Below are 15,137 nucleotides of genomic sequence, written 5' to 3' on the forward strand. Positions count from 1 at the left end.
AGAATTAGCTCTTCCACGCCAAGAATGGGATGTTCAAGCACTCCAGCCACGCCAAAGAGCTCCTTCAAAAGCAAAAGTCAGCTTGCTCTCATGGTCACAGTGGCGTAGAACTACTCTAATTCAGCATGTCTGGCAGCTTCACACCATGTTGCTTTCTCTCTTTCATGCAGCCTTCATTTAAAAAAGATGATGAGGTGTCAAAGGGGAAGTGTTTCTATTGAAAAATGGAAGGTTGATATTATACTTTTAGTAGGGTTTAAGGAAATAAAGGAGAATAAGAACGGAGGGTGGCTGGTTTTTGGAAATATTTAGAAGGGGTGGAGTCACAAAAATCAAGAAGAATTCTAGAGGGAGAAGTAGAATACTTAGTTAGATTGAATAAGATTGAAGATTTTTTAAGACATTGAAACTCAAGATTCTTCATCAAATTAGTTATTCTCCATCATCTCTGACTCTCTCTCTCTCTTAGTTGTATTTGGATTAATGAACCATATATTGATGATATGTCTTTCTTTAAGAAATTTTCTTTGATTTTGGATATGGATATTGCTTTAAAAATGTCTAATTAAATTTGTTAACAGGATTTTGATGAAACTTCTACCTTGATGATATTTGATCGATGGGTTGATTTTTATTTTGTTTCTAATCTACTTTCTAGTGTAAATCTTGCAATTATTGTTTAATATACTTTTACATTTGAAAAATTACTTGGATGTTGGGTACATTTACAATTTTAAAATTGAAAATTTTGAATTTGGTAGATTGGCCAATAGATATACACAATCTAGGTCCTAATTGAGATTGGAAAGCTTGATGGGAATTGGATAGTCATAAAAGAGGGAGCTTAAGGCATGAGAACCTAGGAATTTCAGGAAGGAATTTCAAGAAGGAATTTCTAATCTTCATTTGGAACTCGTAAATTTTAATTTCACTTTCGGAAAAGGAATTAGATTAAATTAGAAACTTTCAAAGTTAAAAATTGGGTAGAATTTGGTATGTAATTAATCTAATGAATCTAATATTTGAAGGATAGAGGGGAAGTCAAAATCCTTAGTTTCTAAGTTCATTGTAATTCCATTTTAAGTTTTTGAATTATGTGTTTGTGATTTGAATTTTTTATCTTGTCATTTATTCTTTTTTAGTTTACAATTTCATTGTTTAATTTTTTGCTTTATTTTTTTTTTCATTGCCACATTCCGTTAATGTGCCTAGATAAAAATAATTAGTCAAAATTTTGATAATTACTTAAATATTTAAACCAATTCTCTCATGGGAACGATATTCTCTTGTCACTTTATTACTTAATACGATCCGTATATATTTGCGGAATTTGACCATCATGGGTGTAGATCGATGATGATTCCAGTGTAAAGTAGACATTACCTTAACAACTAAGAACTTTTTTAAGCGGTTGCCTTCAAGATTCATAAGAACCTAGAGTTAAGCGTACTCTAATAGGAGCAATCCTAAAAGATGAGTGACTCCTAGAATAGGTGATCTCCTTAGAAGTCTAAACAAAATTCAATACCATCTGGAGTGCGGTGTCTAAATGGTAGGTGTGGAACAATGATAAGCAAAATGTAAAGTAGATATTTTTTTATCAACTAAGGCTTTTTCAAAGTATTATTATAGTAAGAGCAATCCTAAAATAGGTGATTCCCATGCTGGCCTTCTATGAAGTCTATTCTAGAATGGGTGACTCCTAAGAGAATAGGTGACTTCAAAAATGGATGACCTACTAAACAGTTTAAACTAAATCACCATCTGAAATGTGGTGAATAAATAGATAACAATATATCAATGGAGCAAAAGAATGATAGGATGTTACACACTTATTAAAACTTTCTAATGAATTTTTCATCAAAATTTTTACTACTAACTCTTGGATTGTTTAAAAGATTGAACTTTTAATATTTATTTGAAATTTAAAAATGTAAATAATATTTATATATATATATATATATCTATGGCTCTGATGTAGTGGGACTGCTTTTCTTTAAAAGTCTCTATGCTTCATAATTTACATGGAAGACTTTAATAACTGCTTATTGTTTTTTTCTTCTATTTTTTTTTCACCAACAAAGAAAAAAGGGCAGATTTATGCTGTGATTGGAGAGCCTCTAACTAGGGATCAGCAAAATTTAATCCAACATGTTTACACTGATCAATTCAGTCCATTTTTAGCGATTTGGATTGGATTTCTTATATAAATGGATTGGATTGGATTCAAAATATTATAAATGTTATGGATTACATTGGTGATTAGATTGGAAATACAAACCTAATCCAACCCAATCCAATTCAAATCATATACTATATGATTAAAAAAATTATATATTTTCTATATTTTTTTAAAATGTTTATATATTAATTTTTAATATATATTTTATAACATATCCCCATAATTCCCAAATGAAGTGAAACCCTAAACAATAGCCTGCCTTATCATTATGTTGCCTTGCTGCCGCCACCACCACCATAACCATTAACCAAGTTCCGACCATCACAGCCATCAAAACTCACGGTATAACAAGCTATCAGTTGATGCTCATTCTTCATTTCTTTGCTTTAATTGTAACACCCCGTCCCGAACCATGTCGGAATTTTTGCACGTTGACCGAGGTTGACTATTGACTGTTGACCGTTGACTTTGATCGTTGACCGAAGGGGTCAAAAGTTGACTTTTTGACTCGGTTGGAATTCTAGGTTGACTGAGGTACTGTTACAAAGTACACGTTGGCACGAGTTCATAGACTAGTAGCACGTTGAAAACGGAGCTACGGTTTGAAACTTATGAGCAAGGCAAGTTGAGGTCCAAACTGTCCAAGGGGTACCGAAGTTGACTTTTTATTTATGGGAAAATGAGCTTTGACTCATGCATGGTTGTGAAGTGCTCTTCGATACGAGTTCACAAACTAGCGGCACGCTTAAAACAGACATCCGGTTAAAAAGTTATGGACGGGAAGTTTGCCGGATACCGTAATATTTTAATGTTTTTGAGTCGATGAACAGTGAAATGCCACGTGTCGTCACCTGATTGGTCCACGTGGATGAATAGTGTCACCACGGTGGCTTTTATTTGACAGAAATCTAGGGGAAGAGAGAGAAAGGGAGAGAGGAGAGAGAGAGAAACAACTGGCCACCACCAGTTGGCCACCGTCCGGCCACCGGCGGGCTACACGCGCCGGCCACCGATGAAGCCCAGTTCCCCGTGACCCTAACCTCCAATTTTCACGATCGCCGGCCGCCAGACGCACCCAGATCGAGGCGGCGAAGTTTGGCGGTGATTTTTCCCTCCACCACCGGCCGCCGCCTTTTGACCCCTTTCCGGCCGTTTTCCGGCCACACGCGCCAGCCATCCCTCACCACCTCCTCAAGTCCGGCCTACCCACCAAATTTCACGGCCACCGGACCTCCGACGCGCCGGGATCGGAGCTTTTTCCGGCGAGAGGCTGAAATTCTTCAAACCCCGATTTCTCCGCCGTCCGGCCTCCGTTTGCCTCACCGTCGGTCCCGTTGGATTCCTCTCCCCTCGATCTACAAATCTGCAAAAAATCTCAGCCAACGGCCACCGCACGCGCAGCCGCTGGCGACGATTGCCTGTTACCGCGGCGGCTCGCCGGAAGTTACTATTCCGGCAAGTACCCAGTTGCACTGCCGATCCCTCCCGACTGTGTTCGACCTCCTGAACCCAATTCAGCATCAATTTCCGCCAATTCACGACGGTTTGGGAGAATTGCGGAGTCGAAACCCGAAAGCTTTCCAGCGAGATTCCGACCACCTCGGGTTCGATCACCGGAAAGTAAGACCGAATCCGTGATCCTCATCACTCGAGCTTCGATTCGGTATATAACTCGTAAATTTTAGATGTCGTTTGTGTTCGCTCCCCGGGTACCCATTTGGGAGTTATCCGATTAAAATATTAATATTTGTGGTTTGGTGTATTGTGGATGTTTTAGGTGCACGTGCGAGTAGCGGAGTCGATCCTACAGAGGATCTTAATTGAGATACGTGCTTAAGGTGAGTGACCCACCTTCAAATTAATTTCGGAAATTAAATTTGTGATTATTATGTGTGATTTGAATATTTGGAATTTAAATTCTATGTGCCAAATATTTAATTGATTTATTGTGGAATTAGTGGTGAATTTATTTTGATTAAAGAAAATATGCATTATATGAATTTATGCAAATGTGAAAATTATTTATGGTATTGAGGATTTCGAAATTCTTGTGGTTTTAACATTAAATCGGGCATGATTTGATTTTCAAATATTTCAAGGAAAATATTTGTTTATGTTGGTGACTTCAATTTTTGTAAGCATGCCCATGGAATATTATGTGATTTAATTATTATACTTCAAGAATTATTTATGCTATTGGGAAAATGTGAATATTTAAAGTGGTGGATTTGGGAGTTGATGGATTTGAAAATCATGGAATTTATGATGTTGATTATAAAGAAATTGTGGAGAATTTTCGGGTTCAATTGGATGGAATAAACCCGTTATGTTTATGGAAAATTTGAGATTTTGATATATAAATTAAATATGTGGATTTTATGAATTTTAGATGCACCGTACACGTACTGGTGTTCTGTTTATATGTGATATGGTTAGTGTGCACACGGATATGATTAGCGCGCAGGTGGGTGTGAGTAGCGCGTAGGTGATATTATGAGGTTATCCTGTGGTTGCCATCGGATGAAGGTAGGCCGCCCCTCCATGGCCGGGACACCAGTTAGCAGCGGCGCAGTGGGACGCCATGCGACCGTATGCCGGTTTCTTTCTATAACCTCCTGTCTGGCGGTACCTTGGGACGCTGGGTACTGTTGGCGCCACTGGTATATAGTGGGTGCATCAAGTGATTTCAGAATTGGGATTTTAAAATAAATATTTTGAAACTGTATTGGAATTAAAAATATGATTATTACCGTTTTTGGTATTTATTTGATATCTTGGTTTTCGAGGAATACGAATAAAGGGTTTTGTGAAAAGGTTTTAAAAGGGGAACTTTTCCAACCGAGAGAATTATAAGGGTTTTGAGAGAAATTATTATTTCCAATTAATTATTATTTATCTACTTTATTACCGTGGTATTATATTGTATAGTAGATAGGGTCACTCACTGAGATGATTAGCATCTCATATTTTCAAATTCCGTTCCTCTAGGTACCAGGTTGTCGGTGTTCATCCGGAGCGGACTTGATCTTCATCGCTATCTTAGTTTGTGAAGTACCCTGTTCTTCTTTTATTGCAGTTGTAATATTTCTTTCACTCTTGTTGTATTCTATACTTAGTAGTACTTCATGAAACTCTGTATACTGTATGGGACACTTATGTATTTATTATGCACTGGGTTACTGTTATTTATTTTTGGAGTGCTGAAATTTGTGGAATCAACTGGTAGTATTGTGGGAGGAATAAAGGGACGTTATAGAAGTGTGTTTTCAGTGCAAGAATTTATGGTAAGTCCATCCCTTAGGGGAAGTTCTGCCGGATTTTTCATAGGAGGGTCCGGTAGGGTTTTCCTGGGATCAGGGCTGTCTAGGGTTCCGGTGAGGAATTTTGGACAGGTCCTGACTAATATACTCAGCTATCAGTTGCTCATTTTACATTCTCTGCTTCAAGACTCACGACAGCTTCACAAGCAACACTCATTCTTTGCTTCAATACTCAGCATCAGCTTGGTGTTCTTTCTCAGCTTCAAGACTCAAGACAGCTTCATAAGCAATACCCATTATTTGCTTCAATACTCGGCATCAGCTTGGTATTCCAAACCGATTAACCAATCCAAACCAAACCGATCATAAATTGTTTGGATTAGTTTGGGTTTAAAGCTTCAATGGTTTGGATTGGATTCTTCTATTAAGTAAACTAAAAGTATGGATTGGGTTGCATTTTGGTTCAAAACCAAACCAACCCAATCCAAGCCCACCCCTAGGTCTAATGCCATCTTCGCTCTCTAATTTTCGTTTACCATTAAAGCAAACCGAAAAAAAAAAAATTTTCTAAAAGAGTCCAAACCCAGCCACTCGAAGTCATTCGGTGGTCGAGGTGACGACTGATAAGACGAGAAAGAAGACAACGACGGCAAATCACGAAACGAAAAGATGAAAGATTTCCGAAAGGAAACCGACCACTGAGACAGCATTTCAAGGTCCGAGACATAATCAGGTTTCGATTCCACTCTTGCTTTGGAGCTCCCTTTCTTGGAGCTTGACTTCCTCCTCAAAAGAGGAGAAAAGAAGCATCTAGCCACCGAAACGCTTTGACGCCGAACCAACGCCATCATAGGCTCATCATCGAAACGCTACCATTCCGATCGTGTACGAGGAGCCAACCTGAAAGATCTGCCAGTGCGAGGCTCCACCATTGGAGGCTGGAAAATTGAGTTGGAGGGAGGTGGTCGGAGCTTCTCCGGTCGAGCAGGTAATGGAGAAGAACGGTAGTTTGTAGTCCGATGAGATTGAGAATAATGTTGTGGCGAGGTTGGTTGTGGAGATTAGGAACCCCCAGTTTGATTTCCCATTTGAAAGGAACAGCTCCAGGTTTCTTGAAAGAATCATCTACTACGCCCTTTTTTTGAAATTTTAAAATGAAATCTTTGAATCTGATCAGTCGCTCTGAAAATGCATAGAAAGAAAGATATAAATATAGATATAAAGGAGGATTGAAGACGAAAATTCAAAGGGTTGGTCTCGGTGAGATTAGAGGTATGAAAGTGGGGTAATAATCATAAAATTATTTTGTTTATTAGTAACCTTATAATAATTAAAATAATAATATAATTGTGAAACGTCTTTTCATGTCTAGGCTCGTAAAGTTTAACACTTGACCTTGCCATCTTGCGACGTCTTACGTCTTTTAGAACACTGATTGAAACAAATGTTGCAAATACTTTTGGCCATTTCTTCAAAAATTTTATTCAACACTTTTTTTTTTTTTTGGGTGAAAAAAACATTGCATCTGCCTATTATGTTCAAATATAATGATCCATTCCTATTTAGGTTACACCCAAATGATTATAGTACAAATATAAATATATATATATTTATATATATATATATATATATATGTGTGTGTGTGTATGTATATGTGTTAATCACCTTTAGATCATAATGAAGAAATCCAAGTTATATTAAACAAAATTTAAAAATTAAAAAAATAAACCATACTATGCATATGAATCTAAAATATACCCATGCTTTAAACAGGCATGGTATGGTATATTTGAGAATCAAAAAATATTCAATACCATGAGACTAGATCCATATCTATCACCGCAAAAGCATCCTATCATGTCTATCTAACTTGGTTATTAAAAATAAAATTATCTATCAAGAAAAACTTAAGTACTCCGACCTCAAAGTCATTCTATTATTGTAGCAAACTGCGATACAAGATTGAGATGATGCATATAGACATATATATATTTATGAAAATTATATCCATACAAATATGAAAAATTAATATATTAAGAAATATGCAGGTGGTACCATATGTGGAACTACTTCCTGATGATTTTAGCCTTCTTCTACACTTTCTTTACACCATTTGAATTCAGTATGGTATTTCCCCTTAATGTTGGATGGCCTATTTTGTTCCTTGATTGTGCAACAGCTGTTGTTGGCATTCCGTTTTGTATCATGGAGGTGTGTCTCTGGTGCAAAGGAATCATCCAGAGGAGAAATATTAAACAGTGGTAAATTTTCTTTCTTTTTGATTTTACTGAGATTTACACTTTTTATTTTCATTGATGGTTGTATTTTTCTTTTGTACTTGTAAAATCGATAATATCTGAATTCATTTTTTTTATTTTTGGCTAGGATACTTCCTGTGTTGGATGTCATTAGATATTTTCCATGGATTTTTATTTGATTCCAAGGTAATACTTCTAGACAACTTGATGCACTTCTAAGTTCTTCTGTAGATATATATGCAATAATTATCTTGATTTTTAATCTGTCTGATTTTTTTTTCTATTTTAATATTCTGAGTATGTATCTCATATCAGCTGTTGAGCTGACTCATTATTAATAGTTATCTTTAATTATTTTTTTCATTGCTTTTTCTAATCCCTTAAATAACTATATTTCAATAGGTTAGTCCAAGTATTGTGGAGCTTATGAGGTTTCTGATACTCACGACGATAACCCATGTGCACATGGCATATGCTTTTTATTATCATTTGAAGATTTCTATGCTTGTACATTATGGAGTTTTGGTACAAATTTTGGATATAGTTGTGTTAAACTTCATCTTTACACATATAGAAAGTTGCGTAGCCTTCTATCTCTCAGCTATGTGGCCAGACTCGAAGAGCACATGGATTGGACGCACCTCATATGCAGATGTTAGAAATCTAAATGTAGGAAAACATTATATTCCTTCCCTCTACTTCTCCATTGTCATTATGTCTACTATAGGTAATTAATCAACCAATTCTCTTGTGTTTGCTGCTAGTTCTTAATTGTTTTCACTAACATATTTTTTCTAGTTACTTTTAATGAGATAATAATTTTATTTTATTTTATTTTATTTTGCCAAGATATGGAGATTTCCACCCGGCTATTGTTCTGGAGATGAGTTTTGTGGTGATAGCTGTCCATGTCAACATCTTCTTTAGTGCTTATATAGGTGCAAAGACATTTGTATTACTTGAGCAAGTGAAACGGAAAGATTGATAGACATAGATATAGAGAAGTGGATGATGATTGATAAAAGTTGAAAGGTGTACTTAAATTGTTTTGTTTAATTATTATATTTTTAATAACGTTATTCAAAAAACAAAAAAAAAACAAGGATTGATTTAAAAATATTTAAATTATATAAGAAGGCAATTTTAGTATTTTAAATTTACAAAGGGATAAGTTGACTATGCTAAAGTTTAGGGAAAATTGTTTCAAAAGTATTAGGAAGCAGTTATCATCCATTTCTCAAGGGATATAAGATCAGTCCCGATATATATATATATATATATTTTTTTTTTCACAGATAACATAATAGGTGTTAACTATAAATGTCTTTAGATGTAGGAATATACAAAATAAAGAGATTTTCACACATGCAACTAAACTGAGAGCCATCTAAGGATATTTATAGTTATCAACAGTTATGATAATTGCTTCCTAATACTTTTAAAGCAATTTTTTCTAAACTTTGGGATAGTCAGCTTATCCTTTCTTTGTAAATTTAAAATATTAAAATTGCTTTCTTATATAATTTAAATATTTTTAAATCAATCCCTTTTTTTTTCTTAATAACGTTATTAAAAAATATAATAATTAAACAAAATAATTTAATTTTTGTACAACTTTCAACTTTTATCAAATTTGGTTATAAAAATGTTAAAACCAAACAACTCCGTCGAGTTCTAACAAAATATTTTTAAAAAGGGGCCATATGAAGTTGTGCCAATGTTTAAAGAAAAATAATTTTTAAATAAGTTTAAAGGGTAAATTAAAATTGATTGAAGAACAAAGTGCATTTAATAATTTTAATTGACTGAAAAGCAAAAGTGCATCTAATAATTTTTTCTGAATTACAAACAATTGAAGATGGATAAATACACAGTAATAAAGTTGAGTAGCATTATTACCTCATACAAGAAAATCCACATGCAGCATCCAAAGAAATCAACAACGAAATTGAATGAATTGAACTTGGAATCATGGAAGTGCAAAACCAAAAGGAAATTATCAATGGATACATGAGATCATTATAGGGAAGCAGTCACAATCCACTTCTCAAGGGATGCATGAGATAAGTTCCTGATATAGTTTTTATATACAAATAATATGATAGCTGTTGATAATTATAAATCTCTTTAGATGTAGGAATAGTTAAATGTTATTTTAATATATTATCCATCGACTATATATAATATATTAATACAATGATCAATGCCAAGTATTTCTGGCTCTCAGATCAGAAGCAGGGGTTCCAATCCACGTACCATCAGGGTTTGGTCATATGGTGATCTAAGAAGCAGGGGCTCCAATCCACGTACCATCAGGGTTTGGTCATATGGTGGCAATATTAATAGACAGCCTTCCAGATGAATAAAAAATATGAGGATACTGAGAATGTCCACAAGCCCCACTAATATACGCTGATAGTAATGGAGTTTATCTCCATCCTTCAGCCTTTGAATGCCATCAAAGACTTTTTGCACACGGAAAGCTCTTAGGTTACTCATGGGCTTCAACCACCACAACTTTTGGTATTTCTATTCAAAATATGTGTTTTTTCAAATGAATATAAAAAGATTAATAAATCGAAAATATATTTCTACTTCAAACCTGCTTCTAAATTTACAAAAGAAAACTACAAAATCCCTTCACTAAAGTTTAAACAATCATCATCTACTTCTGAAGGGATACAAGAGATCAGTCCCTGATATAGTGACTATATAATCGCTATAGTACAATAAAGAGATTTTAACACATACAACCAAACTAAGAGCTAAAAACACTTGGCATTGATCATTGTATTAAGATATATAGTCGATAAATAATATATTAAAGTAACATTTAATTATTCTTACTTCTAAGGAGATTTATAATTATCAACAGATATCATATTATCTATACATAAAAACTATATTAGTGATTGATATCATGCATCCCTTGAGAAGTGGATGATGACTGCTTCCTAATAGCGATCTCATGTATACATTGACAATTTCCTTTTGGTTTTGCACTTCCATGATTTCAAGTCTAATTCATTCAATTTTTTCAACAGGCAATGGCTTCTCTCGATTGTTGATTTCGTTGGATGCTGCATGTGGATTTTCTTGTATGAGGTAATAATGCTATTCAACTTTATTACTATACATTTATCCATCTTGAATTGTTTATAATTCAGAAAAATCATTAAATGCACTTTTGTTCTTCAATCATGTTTAAAGAAAAATAATTTTTAAATAAGTTTAAGGGTAAATTAAAATTGACTGAAGAACAAAAGTGCATTTAATAATTTTAATTGATTGAAAATCAAAAGTGCATTTAATAATTTTTTCTGAATTACAAACAATTGAAGATGGATAAATGCACAGTAATAAAGCTGAGTAGCATTATTACCTCATACAAGAAAATCCATGTGCAGGATCCAAAGAAATCAACAACTGGGAGAAGCCATTGCAAAATTGAATGAATTAGACTTGGAATCATGTAAGTGCAAAACCAAAAAGAAATTATCAATGGATACATGAGATCACTATTAGGAAGCAGTCATAATCCACTTCTCAAGGGATGCATGAGATAAATACCTTATATAGTTTTTATATACAAATAATATGATAACTGTTGATAATTATAAATCTCTTTAGATTTAGAAATAGTTAAATGTTATTTTAATATATTATATATTGACTATATATAATATATTAATACAATGATCGATGCCAAGTATTTCTTGCTCTCAGATCAGAAACAGGGGCTCCAATCCACATATCATGAGGGTTTGGTCATATGGTAGCAATATAATACATTAGACAGCCTTCCAGATGAATAAAAAATATAAGGACACTGAGAATGTCCAAAAGCCCCACTAATATACTCTAATAATAATGGACTTTATCTCTATCCTTCGGCCTTTGAATGCCATTAAAGACTTTGCGCATATGGAAAACTCTTAGGATACTCACTGGCTTTAACCACCACAACCACCATAGCTTTTGGTATATCTATTCAAAATATGTGTTTTTTCAAATGAATATAAAAAGATTAATAAATCGAAAATCAATTTCTACTTCCAACCTGCTTGTAAATTTAAAAAGGAAAACTACAAAATCCCTTCACTGAAGTTTAAACAATCATCATCCACTTCTAAGGGATACAAAAGATTGGTTCCTGATATAGTGACTATATAATCATTATAATACAATAAAGAGATTTTAACACATGCAACTAAACAGAGAGCCAAAAATACTTGGCATTGATCATTGTATTAATATATACAGTCGATAAATAATATATTAAAGTAACATTTAATTATTCTTACATATAAGGAGATTTATGATTATCAACAACTATCATATTATCTGTACATAAAAACTATATCGAGGACTGATATCATGCATCCCTTGAGAAGTGGATGGTGACTGCTTCCTAATAGTGATCTCATGTATCCATTGACAATTTCCTTTTGGTTTTGCACTTCCATGATTTCAAGTCTAATTCATTCAATTTTTTCAACAGGCAATGGTTTCTCCCGGTTGTTGATTTCTTTGGATGCTGCATGTGGATTTTCTTGTATGAGGTAATAATGCTATTCAACTTTATTACTATTCATTTATCCATCTTGAATTGTTTATAATTTAGAAAAATTATTAAATGCACTTTTGTTCTTCAATCAGTTAAAATTATTAAATGCACATTGGCACAATTTCGATTAGCCTCTTTTCTAAAATATTTTGTTAGAATTCGACAAAGTTGTTTGGTTTGTATTCAACATTTTTCTAAACCAAATTTGATAAAAGTTGAAAGGTGTACAAAAATTAAATTGTTTTGTTTAATTATTATAATTTTTAATAAGGTTATTAAAAAAAGAAAAAAACAAGGATTGTTTAAAAATATTTTAATTATATAAGAAAGCAATTTTAGTTTTTTATATAGTTACTATTATATAGTTACTATAGTTCTGTTTGGCCATATTTTATGTTTTTAGTTTTCAGTTTTCAGAACATTATTTTAAAAAAATAAAAAATAAACTGTTTTTATTTGTTTTTGAAAACAAAGGTGTTTGGCCAGTGATTTTTAAAAACAATTTTTAAAACTAAAAACAGAAAACAGAAAATATTATTTTAATGTTTTCTAAATTTTATTTTTTTTCTTAATTTGTTTTCTAAAACTGTTTTTGAAAACTGATGGTCAAATAGATAATCTTTTATTTTAGAAACAATTTTCTGTTTTATAGAATAGAAAACTATTTTAAAACCTAATGGCCAAACATGCCTCATATAGTCCCTCTTCCTCTTTCTAGTTTCTTCTTCTCTCCTCCTGGGTCTCTTTCTTCCCAAATCCCAAACTCATTCCTTCTCTTTCCATTTCTGGGTTTCCTTTTCTTCTTCGTTTCCATTTTTTATTTTAACCAGGATTCTAAAAATTAGAAGGAGACTATCGAGAGGATAGAGGGTAAAATAGTTATAGTGGTGAGGGAAAGGGCACGGATCCAATGACTACAGATTTGCAGTAGAATGAGAAAGAAAATTATTTACATATATGATTTTTGTTTTCATTTACATCTGAAAGAAATTGTAAGTATGGACTTGTTTGGATGATGAGAAAAACAAGGTAAAATATGTTTGGATGGTGAAAAAACTGAATTTTTTTTTTTTTCAAAAATCTAATTTTTGATTCCATACATTAACCAACATTCTAGAGCATTTATATATGATTCTGGAGATTGAAGCTGGAATTGGAGGAGTGTACGAGGGATTTGATTTCCCTTTTTTTTTTCTTTTTTTTTTTTTTGGGTCCGTCCTATGAGTTCTATATTGGGTGAAAAATCTAGGAATATGCATCACAAAATTGAAATAGGGGTAGGTGGGAAACTAAATAATAATATGAAATATATTTTTTCACAAATTTGAAAAAACAAAGTATATTTTTTTCAAAATATAAAATTAAATCATAATATGCACATTTTGTAGATAGTCAAAGATGATAAAAAAGTTTTTTTCTTTTTTTTTTCTTTTTCATTGCTTAGAAAAGTCATATATGAAACTTCAATAATATGGTGCATAAATATGATGATGGATAAAAAATAAATAAACTAATATGAATGAGCTGCTTCCCCATGAAAGTCTTCCATTAATATCTAAATAAAAAATGTTATTAACAAATTCATTAATTGTCATTTCACAATAATGATATCATTCAAAAAGCATACTTAAAAAATTTTAAAAAATCAAATTTCTAAATATACTCCATTCTATGAGGTTTAATTTTTCTTTAATAATAACAGTAATAAGAAAACAAAAAACCTTCCAGACAAAGGAGAGAATACAGTGAGACTGCTTTTCTTTAAAAGTCTCTATGCTTCATAATTTACATGGAAGACTTTAATAACCGCCTATTGTTTTGTTGTTGAAAAAGGGCAGACTTATACTGTGATTGGAGAGGCTCTAACGCCATCTTCGCTCTCTGATTTCCGTTTACTATTTATATAAAAATAAAAAATAAAAAAATCTAAAAGAGTCCGAACCCAGCCCACTCGGCGTCATTCGGTGGCCGAGGGGACGACTGATAAGAAGAGAAAGAAGACGACGACGGCGAATCACGGAACGGCGAGACGAAAGATTTCCGAGAGGAAACCGACCACCGAGACAGCGTCTCAAGGTCCGAGACATAATCAGGTTCCGATTCCACTCTTGCTCTGGAGCTCCCTTTCTTGGAGCTTGACTTCCTCCTCAAAAGAGGAGAAAGGAAGCATCCAGCCACCGAAACGCTCTGACGCCGAACCATCGCCATCATCGGCTGATCATCGAAACGCCACCGTTCCGAACGTGTACGAGGAGCCGACCTGAAGGATCCGCCAGTACGAGGCTCCACCATCGGAGGCTGGAAAATTGAGCCGGAGGGAGGTGGTCGGAGCTTCTCCGGCGGAGCAGGTAATGGAGAAGAACGGCGGTTTGTAGTCCGACGAGATTGAGAAAAATGTTGTGGTGGAGGTTGGTTATGGTGCTTGGGAACCCCCGGTTTGATTTCCCATTTGAAAGGAACAGCTCCCTGTTTCTTGAAAGAATCGTCTGCTACGCCCATTTTTTTGAAATTTCAAAATGTAATCTCTGAATCTGATCAGTCACTCTGAAAATGCATAGAAAGAAAGATATTTATAGATATAAAGGAGGAGGGAAGAAGAAAATTCAAAGGGTTGGTCTCGGCGAGATTAGAGGCATGAAAGTGGGGTAATATGGATGGTCCCACTATAAACATGAGGTGGTGAGGTGGGCCATCTAATTCTAATAAGTCCACTTACGTGGTTGACTAGACTCGGACTTCATTAATAGTGCTCTCTCTCGCTCTCTCTCTCTCTAATAAATGGAAAATGCCAAATATTTCAATTTCTTTTTCTTTTTTTCCATGTCTTTTCCTCCTCAAATTATTCAATTAAAAGAATAAAGCGAAAAATA

At 33.8% G+C, this 15,137-nt stretch overlaps 1 protein-coding gene across 1 annotated transcript; it reads right to left on the bottom strand.

Annotated features, from left to right (window-relative positions):
- Positions 1 to 13,934: 13,934 nt before the first annotated feature.
- On the bottom strand, positions 13,935 to 14,903 carry LOC107421018 (uncharacterized). Its single transcript, XM_016030135.3, has one exon. The coding sequence runs from the start codon at positions 14,764 to 14,766 to the stop codon at positions 14,194 to 14,196; it is 573 nt and encodes a 190-aa protein (XP_015885621.1). The 5' UTR covers positions 14,767 to 14,903; the 3' UTR covers positions 13,935 to 14,193.
- Positions 14,904 to 15,137: the final 234 nt, after the last annotated feature.

The sequence above is a fragment of the Ziziphus jujuba genome, chromosome 5, assembly GCF_031755915.1.
Source record: "Ziziphus jujuba cultivar Dongzao chromosome 5, ASM3175591v1".
Taxonomy (NCBI): domain Eukaryota; kingdom Viridiplantae; phylum Streptophyta; class Magnoliopsida; order Rosales; family Rhamnaceae; genus Ziziphus; species Ziziphus jujuba.

Excerpts from the sequence above, each read along its gene's own strand:
- LOC107421018 (XM_016030135.3), bottom strand. The coding sequence starts at position 14,766 with ATGGGCGTAGCAGACGATTCTTTCAAGAAACAGGGAGCTGTTCCTTTC.